This window comes from Perna viridis, chromosome 8, assembly GCF_037379345.1.
Source record: "Perna viridis isolate PV_CMFRI_1.1 ecotype Kerala chromosome 8, ASM3737934v1, whole genome shotgun sequence".
Lineage (NCBI taxonomy): Eukaryota > Metazoa > Mollusca > Bivalvia > Mytilida > Mytilidae > Perna > Perna viridis.
In genome coordinates this window covers 11,714,328-11,730,730 of record NC_142452.1, presented here as the reverse complement: position 1 = coordinate 11,730,730, position 16,403 = coordinate 11,714,328, and the positions used below count along the sequence as shown (strand labels likewise).

The window sequence follows — 16,403 nt, the reverse complement described above, 5'->3', positions numbered from 1 at the left end:
TTTTTTATTATTATTTTGGCAGGTTTCAGCCGATGTCTTGAACTATAATTGACAAAAACAATTTTCAGTGGAAGAAATATTCTTTATGATAAGGCCTACAATAGTCTCTGTGGGTCAATGATTTCAGACGACTCCTTGTTGGAGTTATTGCCATTGAAAGATGAACATTTACGATTTTACGGTTTACAGCCAATATCTTGATAACTATAATAGATAGGAAAAAACTTTCACTTGATGAAATGATCCTATCAATAAGGTCTACAAAAGTCTCTACCAAGTAAAAATTGTATGAAGACATTTTGTTACAGTTATTGCCCATGAAAGTTGAAAAATTACGGTTTTTGCAGTTTTTAGCCATTATAATGTAAACTATAATTGATAGGGAAAAAAAACTTTCACTTTTTTGAAAAAGAAAGTTAATGATCTTCATGATAAGGCTTACAATAGTCTTCGTGGGTCAAAGATTTCAGACGACTCCTTGTCGGAGTTATTGCCTTTAAAAGTCGAAAAATGACAATTTTCAATCAATATTTTGGAAACTATGATAGGTTTAAGGAATGACTGTTATATTTTTTTCGGTTTAACCTCAATGCACACTAAACAATCTGCGTAAGTTTGATGTTATTCCAAATAGACCAAAACAATATATCAGCCAATTCAACAAGTAAATCATTAAAAAATTTCGATGACATCACAGTCATTGCAAAATTTCGTATATGAGATGATGAACGAAATTTTTTATCCAATCAGAAACCGTGTTACTTCTGAAATTTTAATCCCTGCCAGATTTTAGCTAAACCAAACTGCTTTCGCGTTATTTGCAAAATTCTTTAATTTGACCCGTATGGTTTTTTTATAGAAACAGTGGCCATGTTTTTCAGAAGGTCAAAAATCCATACGCATAGATTGTTAAACATATTCTACATAATATTCATGCAAAGTTTTGTTTCAGTCCATTCATAAGTTTTAGAGAAGATTTTCAAATTTTGAAATGTAAAATTCTGTAAAAAAATCCATTTCAAGACCGTACCTTATTCATTCGTCAACGGATCTTTCTGAAAATGTCGGCATAGGTCCATCCCATCATGCTGAACAATTTTATTCCCAACCAGATTTTAGTTAAACCCAACTGTTCTGAGTTATTTTCATAATTTTTAAATTCGACTCCTATGGTCTATTTTTAGTAACGTCAGCCATATTTTTTGGCCAGATCAAAAATTCTCACACACGGCTTGTTAAAAATACCCTAAGGAACATTCATGCAAAGTGTGGTTACAATCTATTCAGTAGTTTCAGAGGAGAAGATATTTGAAAGAAGTTAACGGACGACGACGACGGACGACGACGATGGACGACGGACACATAGCGATGTCAATAGCTCACATGGCCTTTCGGAAAAGAACAATAACTCACGGCCTAACAGATAATAGCAAAATCTCAACTGCCAATGATACATCAGTTTCCAAAGACCCCGATGTAGCAAAAACATTGTCTACTATACATGACAAATATGTTGTCGTACCGGCAGACAAAGCCCAACACAACATTGTTTTTGTCTGCAAAACGTTTTATATCCAATGTTTATTATCAGAGGTAGACGTAGAAAATAATAACAGTGATAAGACCTATACTGCTACCACTCTCCAAAGAAGAGATTGTGGAAAACCATAAGTCTGTGCTATCCTCTTTTGGTCTCTCTAACAAGGACGATGATTGTGATTTACCGTCTATGTACTGGATTCCTAAACTTCACAAGAATCCATACAAACAACGTTTCATAGCTGGATCTGCAAAATGTACCACCAAACCTCTTTCAAAACTTTTAACTTCTATACAACTGTCAAAGAGGGTCTGCAGTCCTACCACAACACTTGTTACTCCCGTAGTGGTATTAATTCAATGTGGATCCTGAAAAATTCGAAAGATCTTTTGGAGACAATCAGTTCAAGACTATTATCTGAATATAATAGCATTAAAACCTATGATTTTTCAACACTGTATACTTCTATTCCCCATACTCAATTAAAATCCGACTTAAAAACATTATACATCGTTGTTTTTCCAAAAAAGATAATACACCTAGATACAAATATATAGTTCTTGGTAGAGATTCCTTATACTTTGTAAGAAATAATTCCAAATCATCTTCCAAATATACAGAGGAAGATGTTTACAAAATTGCTGGAATTTTTAATCGACAACATATTTGTCCAGTGTGGTGGACGTGTTTTTCAACAAACGGTCGGCATTCCAATGGGAACAAATTATGCTCCTTTACTTGCTGACCTATTTCTTCACTCTTATGAGGCGGACTTTATAGCTGATTTGATCTGAAAGAAAGAATATCGTTTGGCTAGATCCTTCAATTTCAGCTTCCGCTATATAGATGACGTATTATCTTAAAACAATCCTAATTTCGGGGATTTGATACATCGCATCTACCCAAAAGAACTTGAGATAAAGGATACTACAGATACTGTGAAGTCAGCCTCATATCTTAACCTACACTTAGAAATCGATCGTAAAGGAAAACTATTGACCAAACTTTACGACAAACGTGATGACTTTTCATTCAGAATTGTCAACTTTCCTTTCATCTGTGGCAACATCACTTCGGCTCCTACGTATGGATTGTTCATATCACAACTCATACGCTATGCCAGAGCTTGCTGAAACTACGTAGACTTTTTGTATCGCGCTAGAAGTCAAAACATATAGGCTTCTGGAACAGGGTTATGTTGCTACAAGATTGAAGTCATCACCACAGAAGTTTTATGGTCGTCATCATGAACTCGTGGATGGTTATGATGTATCCATCAGCACCATGAAAACTGATTTATTCAACGGGTCATAGTTTGCCTTTCCTCGTTTGTCTACCCCGGACTTGACTTTTTATGAGCAACTCGGCGGGTGTTTCTAGAAAAACAGAAGACGCTTACCCTACCAGTGCACCTGGTCCATGCTCCCAGTTTTTAGTGGAGTCCCGAGTTGCTCATTTACTTTTGTTACTTTGTATGTATGATTTTAGTTACTTTATGTTCTTTGTTGTGTGTGTCTGTTTTCCATGTCTGGTCTTTGTCCCTGGATTACATTCTTTTGATTACCGCTATAACCTTGGTTCCCTTGATTACTCTTTCAGATAGACCTCATTATGCCCAATATTTTTTATCCGTCAGAGTTTGACTAAATCGAACGGTTTTGAAGATACATACGAAAACTTTTTGTCGGATTGTCTGATCTTTGTTTTACTTTTAGTAACGGCAGCCATGTTTTTCAACGGATCAAGTATGCCTCCGGAAATATAAATCATATTGGAAAACATTAACTCAGATTTAGAAAAAAAAATAACTAACTGGTAAAACAAACTAGCTAGTAAATTTTAATCCTCAAAAAAAAAAAAAAAATACTTGATATTTTCTACAAATCGGAAACCGGATAGACCAAGTATTAGATTCAATGATCAGTTGATTGAATGTGTTAAAAATCATAAACACTTAGTTGTTACATTTCATTGTAATTGTAAATGGACTTGTCATATTCAAAATATAGTAAAACGCGCTTCCAGTCAACTTTCCATGCTGCGTAAATTTAAATTTAATCGTAGTAGACAGAACCTGGAAAAAAATTACTTTGCCTATATTGTACCCTTAACAAAACAAAAAGACACAACACAACAACAAAAAACGTCGAAAAGGGGCAATCACTCCAACATGACCAAACAGATTAAAACGGAAATTTTACTACAGATTGATCTCATCATGCTGAACACTTTAATTCCGTTACATTATAGCAATTTGCCTGAACCTCAAGATTTTGGCGATATATGCGGAAAACTCTGACCCCTATGTTCTATTTTTAGTAACGATTAAGTTTGGTTCTAATTGGTCGAGTAGTGTCTGAGGAGAATTTCGAAATTTTCAACGACGACGACGGACCACGAGGACGCCAAGTGATGGTAACTGCTTCGGCCAGGTGAGCTAAAAAATATTTTTACTAAAACGTTAAATTAGATAAATCCCCATTTTGAAAATGCTAAATCTAGTAAAATGATTAGCAAAGTCCTCTTTGCCAACCTAATTAATTGCAACATTTTCCCTCAGTAAAGGACTGCTTTTTATGCGTTTAATTGATGCCTGGCAGGGACTTCCTTAAGGAACCTTATAGACGGACAATGAGTACAGTTCATCATCTCTATGGACAATGAGTACAGTCCATCATTTCTATGGAAACAAGCGAAGTAACAAATATATTATGCATTTATTCATATAAATGATACTGACACAATAGCACCAAATGCACAGAAGGACAAAAAATGAGCGATTGATTGTACAATATAACAACACTGCCAACTTATTTTCTATCTTTTTATACTGCAAACTTTTCCAACTTGGCTTTGGTATAGTGAAATATGTAATCAGCTCTGAAGGAAAAGATCTTTTAAATGCTGAATTTCCTCTCAAACATTCATACATACATGATTTTTTAGAAAGTTTATTTGGATAGATTCAGTGTTGTTGAAAATACTTAAGCACAAAACAAAATTTACAGGAGATTTGATAAATATACGGTTTGCATAAGGGCAACGCATTCAAATGATATGTCAATGCAAATGATTTGACGTAATGCTAACAAGGTTTTTATGAATCGGTTATGCTTGTACTGTATAATCATATATCTAGGTAAGGTCAGTTCTGCACCATGAAAACCTATTTGTTCAATGTGTCATAATTTTCCCTTCCAAGATCTTTAGTCTACCCCAGACTTGACTTTTTATGAACAACTCGGTGGGTGTTTCTAGAAAAGCGGAGTGCGCTTACCCTACCGGTGCACCAGGTCCATGCTCCCAGTTTTTAGTGGAATCCGAGTTGCTCATTTGCTTTTGTTACTTTGTTTGTATGATTTTAGTTACTTTATGTTCTTTGTTGTGTATGTCTGTTTTCCATGTCTTGTCTTTGTCCCTTGATTACATTCTTTTGATTACCACTATAACCTCGGTTCCCTTGATTACTCTTTTACCATATAGGATAATAGTAGCTGTAACACCAGTCAACCGCTGTCTATTTTTTCCATATCAGGTCTATCAAATGAGTAATACTGACGTGTAATTGCAATAATAATGCGGCATAAAAAAATTACACTTTTGGAAGCCAGTGCTAAATGGTTACATATAGACAATAAATTCACATATATATATATCCATTCATTCCTTTGCTAATATAAGCACTTTAACATTCTTCACTATTATCTGAATTGCAATTCTGAAAATAAAGAATGAGCAATTGCATAGTTTCTTTAATGTTTGTTTAGTGTTGTAGTTTGCTGTAAATGTATTTTATATTGATACTAAAACAACAAGCAAGAGAGCGTCTTTTTTAATCCCTGTAATTTTTCACAGGCATTCAATAACATAGAAAGTTGAACATACCAGTGTTTAATCCAACAATGACTAAAACACACTAAGTCGAATCGATATATTAACCAGCTTTGTATAATTTGACTATTCAGTGAACTTTTAATGTTAAGGGTCAACTTTTCCAAACCTTCATAGAAATGTGCTACTAGACTATTTCAAAATATCTCAGTTTTTTCCTCACATAGGATAGCGAAATCTTGCAAGGCAAAAGGGGACTATCAACCTTACAGAGTCTTTAATATACCTCAAACAGAACAAGGGAACCAATGTTGAGGTCAGTGCAGTTTGGAGGGTTCGTGTCCTGAATGCCACTTAAGGTATCTGAAAGATAAAACAAATAAAGTAATATTGAACAATCTCATATAAGTTCTATAATATACTTCTATCAATTAAACTGCAAAATTTGGCTGCTTGGATTTTTAGTCTGTTAAATAACATGGCCGCACTTACTAAAAATTGAACAAAGGGGTCAGACAGCAGTTTTTTGCATGTATCTCCAAAACCGTTAGGTTTAACCAAATTCTGACATAGGGTAAAATGGTTCACAATGATAAGATCTATCTGTGAAGTAATTTAGGTGAAAACCTGTTTTTTGCTGTTTTTGATGTAATTTATTTACAAAATCTTCTCTTCAGATTCTACTGTAAAGAATTTCATGAAAGATTCTTTGGATTTTTGATTGGTGAAAAAACAAGGCCGCTGTTACTAAAAATAGAACACAGTAGTCGAAATTTTTAAAATGATTTGTTACCTGTTGTAGAATTTGTGGCCCTTGAAACATATTTTTGTCGTTTTTCACGTGTACAATTCTCTGAAACCAATTCCAACAAAACTTAATAAGGCATATTTTATCTAGGGTTTCCTCCACAAACTGATCATTTAAATTTTTTTCATCGATCAAAACACACGGCCATCGTTACTAAAAATAGAACAAAGGGGTCAAAATGCTTTTTTTACTATTTTTTCAAAATGAAAATAAAAGCTATTCATAAAAATGATATTCAGAGTTGACTGGCAGTATTGAAATTATTTTTAGGCGGCCATTTTGCGACTATTTTCACCAGTTGCTCAGATTCCAATTATTTTTGGTTTCTTTAATAAAAACTATGTGTTTCAAGTTGAATGGTGATGACGACAGATCTGTCTGAATGGCCATTTTCCGGCTAATTTTTATACTTGTTTTGATACCATTACTTATTTAGTTAATAGGGCATGGATTGCAATGTGAGCAATTCAGGCTCTCAGAGAGCCTCTTGTTTGTCTGTTTCTATAACTTCCATTTGAGATATTTATTCACTTACCATTACACTTTATATATCATTTAATAAACCTGTGTTTATTATTATAGATGTGTCAAAATCATAGGTTTTTAGATATTCCCTACTTCATTTCTTTTTTTTCTCACTTTTATAAAATGTGAAATGATTTTTTTCTTCCATCATTAAACATCATATAGTTTTTAATATAAAATGGTGTTTAATCATCTCTTTGTTTTAAAGCTTTATATGTTTATCACCTTGAGTTTATATGGTTCCGGTCTTTTATCAGTTTCATCTCAGCAATCAATATTACTTACTTCCGTTTTGGACGGAGTGTTCGTCACATACGTAACTGCCAATTCCACTGTCTGTCTGTTGAGTTGTCCCTTTAAAAGATAAGTCACTAAAATGATTCAGAAGGAGATGTCAATATGTACACCCTCGGCCAATCTTGACAATGCTCGGAATCAACGAGATTGGCCGAGAAGTTGCTATACAACGAAATGTAACAAAATTGTCGATGAGGTCTCTACAAGTCGAATGACAATAGATAATAATTTTGTATGATCACATTGTGTTTATTGGTGAAATCAGAGTGTTTTATAATTATTTCCTATTATTGGAGGTATGATTTATGATATCGTTCACAACATGCAGAACATGTAATTCACTTTTTTTGTATTTTTATAGTTTTTTCCCTTCAACTTTGTTTTGTATTTTCAATCAAAATACATGTAGAGGGTAAACGATGAAATATAATACTTCAAACTCTTGCTTTTTTTTTAAAAGGAAAACAGTTAATCACATAAACACTTTTTTTTTCAGAAAAGAAACTTTTCTTGTAATTAAAAAAAAAAACCCTGAAATTCTCAATACTTTTCTGTAGACATTTCCAGCAAATTATCCTCCTTTTTTCAAGAAGCTTAAAAAATGTTTGTTATTAACCATACTTAGTTTCATGTAAAAAAAAATCCCTTTAAATGACTTTAAGATATCTTTAACATAATTTCAAACAAAATTTTAAAAACATACCTGACTTTTAATGTTCCTCCTGCTGCATCACGGCTTTGAACTACTTTTCTTACGTATTCAATATTTTAAAACTTTACAGATATGTTTTATATTTTTCATTATAAAGTTACACCCATGTGCTGTCTTGTGTGATACTGTCCTGTTTTACTGTTTGAAAGGTTATTTGTGTTTGTTGTTTGTTCTATGCATGCTGTGCTTTGTCAGTGTGTTATTATGCTAGACTATGTTGTTTTAAAAAATGAAATATCAGTCGGTTTAAGAGCTCAAAAGAGATCATGTTTGTCTTGTTAATCTGTATATAATACCGACTTTACTAAATAAAATTTACAACTTTATTATTCTTTTCTTCTATATGGGTTTTCAAGACACAACAGAAAAGAATTCCCCGTGTAATGGGCATATTTTCTTTTTCATTAAAGCAAAACATTTATAAAAGTTTTATCTACAGTCTTTATAAAAAATGCAACAATCTATATTCACTGAAAAAAAATAGGCACCCGTTTCAGACAGAGCCTTGCCCATGAACTCTATTTTCGTCGTTTCAAGAAACAATCGGAACTCCTCAGACTCCTATTTAAACAACAAAAATTATTTTTTAGTGTAGCGGAAATGGCCGAGTAGTTCCGATTGTTCAAGAAAGTATTGTTACGGCCGAAATCGGAATATGGCCATTTCCGGAATGGGACGCGTCCTGAATCGGAATAACGCGAGATTCAACGTTATTCCGATTCAGGTCGTCCGATTATATAAGACATTTGTACTGAATATGATGTAATAAATTCAATTTTAAGATTAGAAGGAAATTCATAAATCAAGGTATAAAGACTATACATGGAAAACAAACACACACAAAAGGCTTATACTAATCAAAAAGGTACAAAGATGATCAAATCGCGTGAATCCTCAAAATTGGGAGCATGGACTAGATGCAATTGCAGCGTAAGCATGCTTTGCTTTTAATAAAGTTGTGCGAATTTAATCAGAGGAAGTAAATGGAATCAAAAATAATGTTTTATTACCAAATTAAAGGACCAAATAAGGCATGTAAAAATACTTGGGACTGACAACTCTAGAAAGGGAAGAAAGAATGTAAAACGCGATTTCTCTTCCACTGAACTAAAGGAAGGTTAGAAGCAAATACGTTTGAGAATCAGCATAAATGAATGACTTTTATAAATTCTATATGCATGTGAACGGTAAAAACACCGAAAACAATAGTATAATCAAAATACCGAAGTACTGAGTCAATGAAGGCCTTCATAATTTGCTCTGTTCACTTTTCAAATTATAAAAAAAAGATTGTATAATATTAAAATAGGGAAAGTAATTTTTAAACCCCCTTTCAGAAGGATAGGTATACATTTTTACCCTTGTCCGTGTCTCCGTTATTATTTTGTTCGATATGTTGCTGTAATAGTCAGATAATAGTCAGTCGCATTTTTAACGGCTAGATTACACTTTTTTCTTATTTTTCTGAATATTTCCCAACTATCCGGACTATCATGCTTTTTTGCCTTGTTATGACAGCGGTTTTTCTTCCTAATTATTTTTTTTTAAGCGAGAGTTAATCCAAAGTGGGTCTTTCTTGTTTATACTAATGATACGGTTTTGTATAACCTCGTCACAGACAGAAATATTTTTATCCGTGATATTTGAAGTAGACGAATATATTTGTTCTTTTACAAATAGGGAGTCCCAGTCTACTCTAGCGAAACGATCTCTCAGTAGGTTATAATCTGCTTTTTCATATAGATAGATTTTTCTTTTAAAGGGTTTTTGATGGTTAGATTTGGGAGATTTAATATTCCAAGAAAGGGTAAATGGAAGCGGACTTGATCTAAGAGATGCCGACCTACATCAGTAATCAACAGGTTGATTGGATTGTTTAGCATGACAAGGTCAATAAGAGATGATGAGTGTTCAGTAAAATGGGTAGGTTCATTGATTAACTGCTGAAGGCTAAACATTTGAAGATCTTTAATTTTATAGTTTGGAGAATTAGATAGTTGATTAATAAATAAAATTACCTGTTACAGTAATGTCTTTGCAGTATTTAGGGCTAATTCTAAAGACTCGGAGACTTCTTCCCATATATTATCGTTACTATTTGGTGAAATATAAAATGTACAGTATAACACCATTTTCTTTTTAAGTCTTATTTCAAACCATAAGCATTCTAACTGACCAACGCAAAGGTCGGGATGCCAGATACAGTCGATATTGGATCTTACATACACAACAACACTCCCATCCAAACGAACTAGTCTTTGCGGAATAGTTGGTATCCTGTTATCGATATTTCATTATCAGATACAGTCTGCTTTAATCAGCTTTCCGTAAATGAGAGGCTATTGAAGTCGTTATATTCAATTGATATTTGCTCAAGTTTTGGTTTTTTGCTTTGCATGTTCAAGTGAACAAAAAATACGGAATTCTTCAGGATTTGCGAATAACTTAGGTTTAAGCTGGTGGAGCTTGTATTTAATGGTTCTGTGCTACAACTGGGTGTAGACGAGGGCCCAGCAATTATCAATAAAATGCAAGCAATCATGTAGTAGAAAATTTCAGTTTTTATTGGGAAGTCTGGAACAGACTTAGTATTACTTGATATATTTTTCCTTTTTATCTCGGTACTTGCTTTTGTATTTAGTTCCCGATTTAGCTCATGATCGAAAAGGACTATTCTTAAAAGAAGTATCTGACCCATAAGTGATAAATAAACAAATGAATTTGATATTGAACAATGAGAGACATTTCTTAGATTTGTAATGAGTAAAACAGTCCGATTCTCTCTCTGTGTGTAGCTATATCATCCGTCATCATGACCATTTAAGACAAGATTTAACAAAACAAGATTTTATTGATAGCCTCAGACACAGTAGGTGTACAAATGGACAACAAAAAAACAAATACAAACATGTACATACATGTAAATAAGACAAATACACCGACAAAATACACAGAACAGTCAATATCATTAAATATGTGAATACATACAGATTCACATTTTTATTTTAACACATTCATTTTCATATGATATTAGCAATTTTTCGTAAAAAAGCACACACTCTTTGTATAATTGAACATTACAGATAGACAATAACCCACCAAATTTACTCATATTCGGTTGCTTTGAGTAGTAATCTGGGATGTAACGAGATCTTAAATACTTAACCGTTGGATTATTTCACTGGAAGAATATGTGAAATTCATCTCCCACACCCTTTTTTTTACAAAGATTACATATTCTTTGACTCCGTGAGCCTCCAGACCACCTTCCAGTTTCTGTTTGGTTGTTTTAAGTTAGGACATCTTAATTTTAATCTTAAGTGCAGAATTCACCACGAGATATGTTGTCCATTTGTAAAAACCAAGACCATGGTAGAATTGATCACATAATGTCTGTTTAACTGCGACCTTAAGCCAGATAATATTTACTTTAACGTGTTCGTTCCATAAGTAACTAAGACCCGTATCATCCAAGATAGATTTAACATGATAGTTATTCCACCTAAATTTGGTGGATTATTTTCAAGCAATTTTAACATAAGCCGAAGCATTATATTTGACAGTTTTTGTTCTTCTCGCATAGTTCTTGCCCAAAAGCTAACCATTCTTACATTAACAAATATTTCAAGTGGAATTCTACCCAACTCTCCATAAACCATAAAATTTGGAGTGCTGCTTCACAGCTTAAGGACATTTTTAGAAAATTTAAGATGCACCTTTTCAATGTTTTGCTTATTTTCAAAACCCCAGACCTCAGAGGAATATAACAGTATTGGTGATAGCAAAGTATCAAATAACTTCAACTGTAAATCTATTGGCTGTGGAATGTTTCTTAGTTTCCTGTAGAGAGCAAATAGAGCTTTTTGGGCTTGATCTATTAGACGCTTTCTTACAATAATGAAACTGCCGTTGTAACTGAAAACCGTGCCTAGATATGTATACGACTCTCCTATTTCTATATTTGTGTTATATATTTGGAATTGAAAATGTTGCTTACACTTTATTTTACTGAAGTCAATAACTTTTGTCTTCTCAGTATTAACTTGTAACTTCCATTCTTTACAGTAATTAGCAAACACATCCAATTCTTTTTGCAAGCTTCCTTTGTTTCTGATATTATAATTGTATGATCTGCATAAAGCATCACAAATATTTTGACATATACATCAAACATTTCTAAGCATGAACTTTCTATCAAATCTAGATTTTGTACTTCATTGTCTTACAAAAAAAATTTCTAGATCATGCAATAAAATTGAGAACAAAAACTGCGACAAGTTTTCTCCTTGTCTTACACCAACTCCACAGTTAAAAATGCAGAGAGTTTACCTTGATGCCTAGTACAAGCCTTAATATTCTGATCCATATTGAAAATAACTGAAAATATTTTCCTTGTAACATTGGATTTTTGAACTTTTAGCCACAGACCATCTCTCCAAACTATGTCAAATGCTTTTTAAAGTTAACAAATGTGCAAAATAGTTTTTGAAAAATATATAGCTAAAAGGGAGTGTAACACAAAAATGTTGTCAACAGTAGAATAACCCTTTCGAAATCAAGTCTATGATTCAGATAAGAGCTCAATCTCATCAGAAGACTTAGTAAGTCTTTCATTCAAAATGGATGAGAAGGTTTTCCCTAATCATGAATTTAGTGTAATTCCTCTATTGTTATTTGGATCTTATAAATAGGTACAATAAGTTCTTGTGACCAAAGTTCTGGTACAATACCTGTTTCGAGTACTAAATTATAAATCTTTAAGTATACAGGTATTAGCTCCAAAATTGTGTTTAAGATATTCATTAAGAATATCATCAACTCCACAGGCTTTGCCATTTTTTATATTTCTAATATTTTTATTTTTAACTATTTCGTCCTCAGTGTTTGGACCACTAAGTAATTTGTTCAATTCAATTGGTAAGTTGTTGACGAAATTTTCAAAATTTCTTGAACTCTACTTCGGTGTCCATTTTGGTATCAGTCTTGTATTACATATTCCTGAGCGGTGTACGCAAATGACTATCATTTTTCATCAGAAGTACAGGGTAAATATCAAGCTATGACACAAAAATTTAGTTTTTGAGGAAAAATAGTATTTTCAATGAAAAATAATGCTTCAGAAAAGGTTTTTACTTTATGAACTCAAAATAAAAGTGAAAGTAGAAAAGGTCTCTTTTTAGTTTGACCAGTCCTGGTGTACCAAAATTTGTGCCTTTTTTTTCTAAAATAGACCTAAAAATTATTTTTGACATTTCCTTAATTGAAAAACATGGTCAAAAGTTGAAACTCCTTGCCTATTTTTTTTTAAATTCATGAAAATTTAAGGTATACTATAGAAGCCTGTGAGGCGAAGAATACAAGACTGAGACCTGATAACCAGTGGAAAGTGAGATTTTTAGTTAGTGAGTTTCAATTATTCTAGAAGCTTTCAAACAACAATATATCATATTTTATACTAAATGGAGCAACATTAAATGGAATAAAGTGATTCAAGGCCTTACGTTTTACTTTTATGGCATATTTTTACTAAATTTGGAAATTAGCAATTTTTTGATGGATTAAAAGACGACCAATGGATTGCACTTGTTATTATCAAAAGTTTTCTCATCACAACTATATAAGAAATAAATAGTGTGACTTAAATTGCTGAAATATAAACAGTTTTGATTTTATTACATTTTTAATACTTGGAGTAAAGACTTGACTTGAAAATGGTTGAATTGCACTTGTTACTCATGACATATAAAAACTGAAATGTTTTTTTTGCATTTTCACTTTAACTGCTCAAGAAGTGCTGTACTACAGCCCTTTGATTGATTAAAAGTAAAAACTGGACGATAAAACAATTTTTATCTCATAAATGACCATTTCTAATGGTACTTCCACTCAAATATTAATGCGACTTATAAAAAATTGGTGGTAATGACATATAAAAAATGAATTTTCTTCAATAGAGTGTGAAGTAAGTAGAAACTTTGATGTTTTCTGTGTATGTTATTAACTGTTCTTGCAAAATATAAATCTGTTTCTGTGAGATATTTCTCCATTTGTAATTACCGAGTACATTTATACATGCCCGGGGTACCAATTGTGACTGAAAGTCAGCATTTTGGGGAACTAAGATGTCTTTTTCATTAAAATAATGATAATTATTTAATATTTTGACCCTATTATGCCTTTGAAACAAGAAATTCAATTTTGTGCAATTGGTTGTTTCAGTAAGCAGATTTTAAATTATCAAGAGGCTCTCTTGTGTTAATGCTAAAAAAGGGGGGGTCCGAACTGGACTTTTGTGAATATCGGCCACAAAATTGAGATTTTGAAACAATTTAGTATTCATAGAATAGTTAAGGCATTTGTCTTATCAATACAGACTACCTTTAATGTTTAAAAAGGTAACTAAATTTTTTTTTTTATCAAAACTTTTTTGCAAAATTTGAGATATTTGACTTGATACTGTTAAAGGGTACCTATATGAAAATTGGAACAAAAATTCACAGGAAAGCAGGAGGACAGAGATATTTTGTGTTTAAGTTGGAAATTGAACAAAGTTATAGAAAAGCAACAACATTTAAAGATATCTAAAAGTTTTAGTAATAGGTATCAGTCTTGTATTACATATTCCTGAGCGGGTGTACGTCAAAACATGGAGATTGAAAATATAGTGCGCTTTCTTTTTTGCCTTTTCCTGTTTTTGTTTCTTGGCAAATTACTATCATTTTTCATCAAAAGTACAGGGTAATATCAAGCTATGACACAAAAAACTTGTTTTTGAGGAAAAACCAGTATTTTCATGAAAAATAATGCTTCAGAAAAGGTGTCTATTTTATGAGCTCAAAATAAAAGTGAAAGTAGAAAAGGACTATTTTTAGTTTGACCAGTCCTGGTGTACCAAACTTTGTGCCCTTTTTTTCAAAAATGAACCTAAAAATTATTTTTGACATTTCCTTAATTGAAAAACATGGTCAAAAGTTGAAACTCCTTGCCTATTTTTTTTTAAATCATGAAAATTTAAGGTATACTATAGAAGTCTATGAGGCAAAGAATACAAGACTGGGACCTTTTGCTGCGTCTGTCATATTCAAATAAATACCGCCTAGGAACTTGAAATACCGTTATTTATCTAATAAACTAGATCGTCCCATTCCGGAATCTGACGGCCTGAAACGGAATAACGTGGAATCTCGCATTATTCCAATTCAGGACGCGTCCCATTCCGGAATGGGAAAATTCCGATTTCGACCGTAACAGTATCATCACGGTTGTTCCATAAATGATGTTATAAGAAAGTTTGACACAACTCGTCCTAAGTCTACATGACTGAAGGCGTCATCAGGTTTATCGTTTTTTGCATAATTATCAATAAGGCCTCTTGAGTTATAACTGTTCTTTTCGCTTTAAACCTGTCCCATATTTGAATATATAACGAGATTGGATATGGTGGGTATGTAAAAAGAGGCAACTTCACCGGGATGAAAAATGTAAGCTCAATGCCAACTGTTGGTCTTCAATGTAAGACGATGCAACCCTCGCACCACAGTGCAGACTGCAGCTGGCTCAAAAAAAAAACAAAAAACAAAAAAAAACAAAACAAAATTACACACAAGTACAGCAAAGTAGTTGCGAGCCATGGTATATCATAAGTCATACAATTAGACACAACCTGTGTCATGTCGAAAACTGCTTTGAAATATAGTATGTTGACCCTTAGTCCGAGATTGCTCTGACGTCCTATGGCTGAATTGCCCCAGCTTGTCTGGCAAATCAGCCGTTGGACGTCAGAGCAACCTCGGACTAATTGACCGTATGAGCGACTATACTTAACGAATCAGCCTAGTATTAAATGAATTTAGCCAACTTACTGGGTGAGTATTGAGCAGTCGATTGAAAATTAATGCAAGACTGAGAGCTTACATCAAATCATATTTATAGTACCCTAAATATTAAACCAGGAAGTAATAAAACATTAGTATACCTGAATACTAACACTTCCTTGTATTTAAGTGAGTGCAAAGCACGGGTGGATGGGTGGGGGGGGGCTTAACAGGTAAAAGGGGACGGACCCGAAATACCGTCCGTGCGAGACTCGTAAGAGTAGTCAAGAACGTTAAAAAAACCCTTTGTAGTAGGACCCGAAATTTTTTACCCGCCTCATTTATATAATGAAAACGACAATGATACCCATTATATATATGTAATGCATTTATGTAACCCATTCATATACATGCATGGCATTTATCGGTATTTATATATACAAGACTTACTTCCACTTGTGTTCCTGAATTGAACATCAGTATTTAGTTCGTTCAAAGCTACTTCAACTTTAGGTATATGTACGTCAATTTCCTTCAAGTCTTCAATGAAGGGTTTTATTGCAGTCATTATTTGCTGTATAACTTCGGCATTGCCATTCTCTTTTAATGTCTTAAGTTGGGCTGGAATCAATCTTAAGTGCTGTTTAAGATCCGAAGTAAGTTTTAATGTATCATCAAACGTCTTCTTTATACTGTCATCACTAGTTACTTTGCCGTTACTCTCTTCCATTTCACATCTTACAACAAAATCTATTTAGTTGTAAAAATTATTCACATTACCAGCACGAATTGAAGTGTGTTTACCATCGAAATTAATAAGTGTAAAATCCCCTTTTAATTTTTCATAATTTTCCTTGTACTAAAAATAGACACAAG

At 32.9% G+C, this 16,403-nt stretch overlaps 2 protein-coding genes across 3 annotated transcripts in view; one reads left to right on the top strand and one right to left on the bottom strand.

Annotated features, from left to right (window-relative positions):
• The window catches only part of LOC148609343 (uncharacterized), a 37,880-nt gene extending 32,149 nt beyond the window's left edge, over window positions 1-5,731 (top strand). Inside the window, exons 14-15 of the mRNA XM_088541289.1 lie at window positions 3,860-3,972; window positions 5,599-5,731. The gene's annotated coding sequence lies outside the window, so the exon portion shown is untranslated. The remainder of the gene's footprint in view (window positions 1-3,859; window positions 3,973-5,598) is intronic.
• On the bottom strand, window positions 4,239-16,390 carry LOC148609342 (uncharacterized). Of its 2 annotated transcripts, XM_088542055.1 has the most exons (5): window positions 15,978-16,390; window positions 6,990-7,058; window positions 6,165-6,224; window positions 5,658-5,734; window positions 4,239-5,258 (listed from the first exon to the last, which is right to left on the bottom strand). In XM_088542055.1, exons 1-5 carry the CDS (start codon window positions 16,255-16,257, stop codon window positions 5,226-5,228), a joined length of 519 nt encoding a protein of 172 aa, XP_088398181.1. In that variant the 5' UTR covers window positions 16,258-16,390; the 3' UTR covers window positions 4,239-5,225. The 2 variants fall into 2 exon arrangements, with proteins under 2 accessions (XP_088398181.1, XP_088398182.1); XM_088542056.1 differs by lacking the exon at window positions 6,165-6,224 and having other exon boundaries at window positions 15,978-16,383.
• Between the last annotated feature and the right edge of the window lie 13 nt (window positions 16,391-16,403).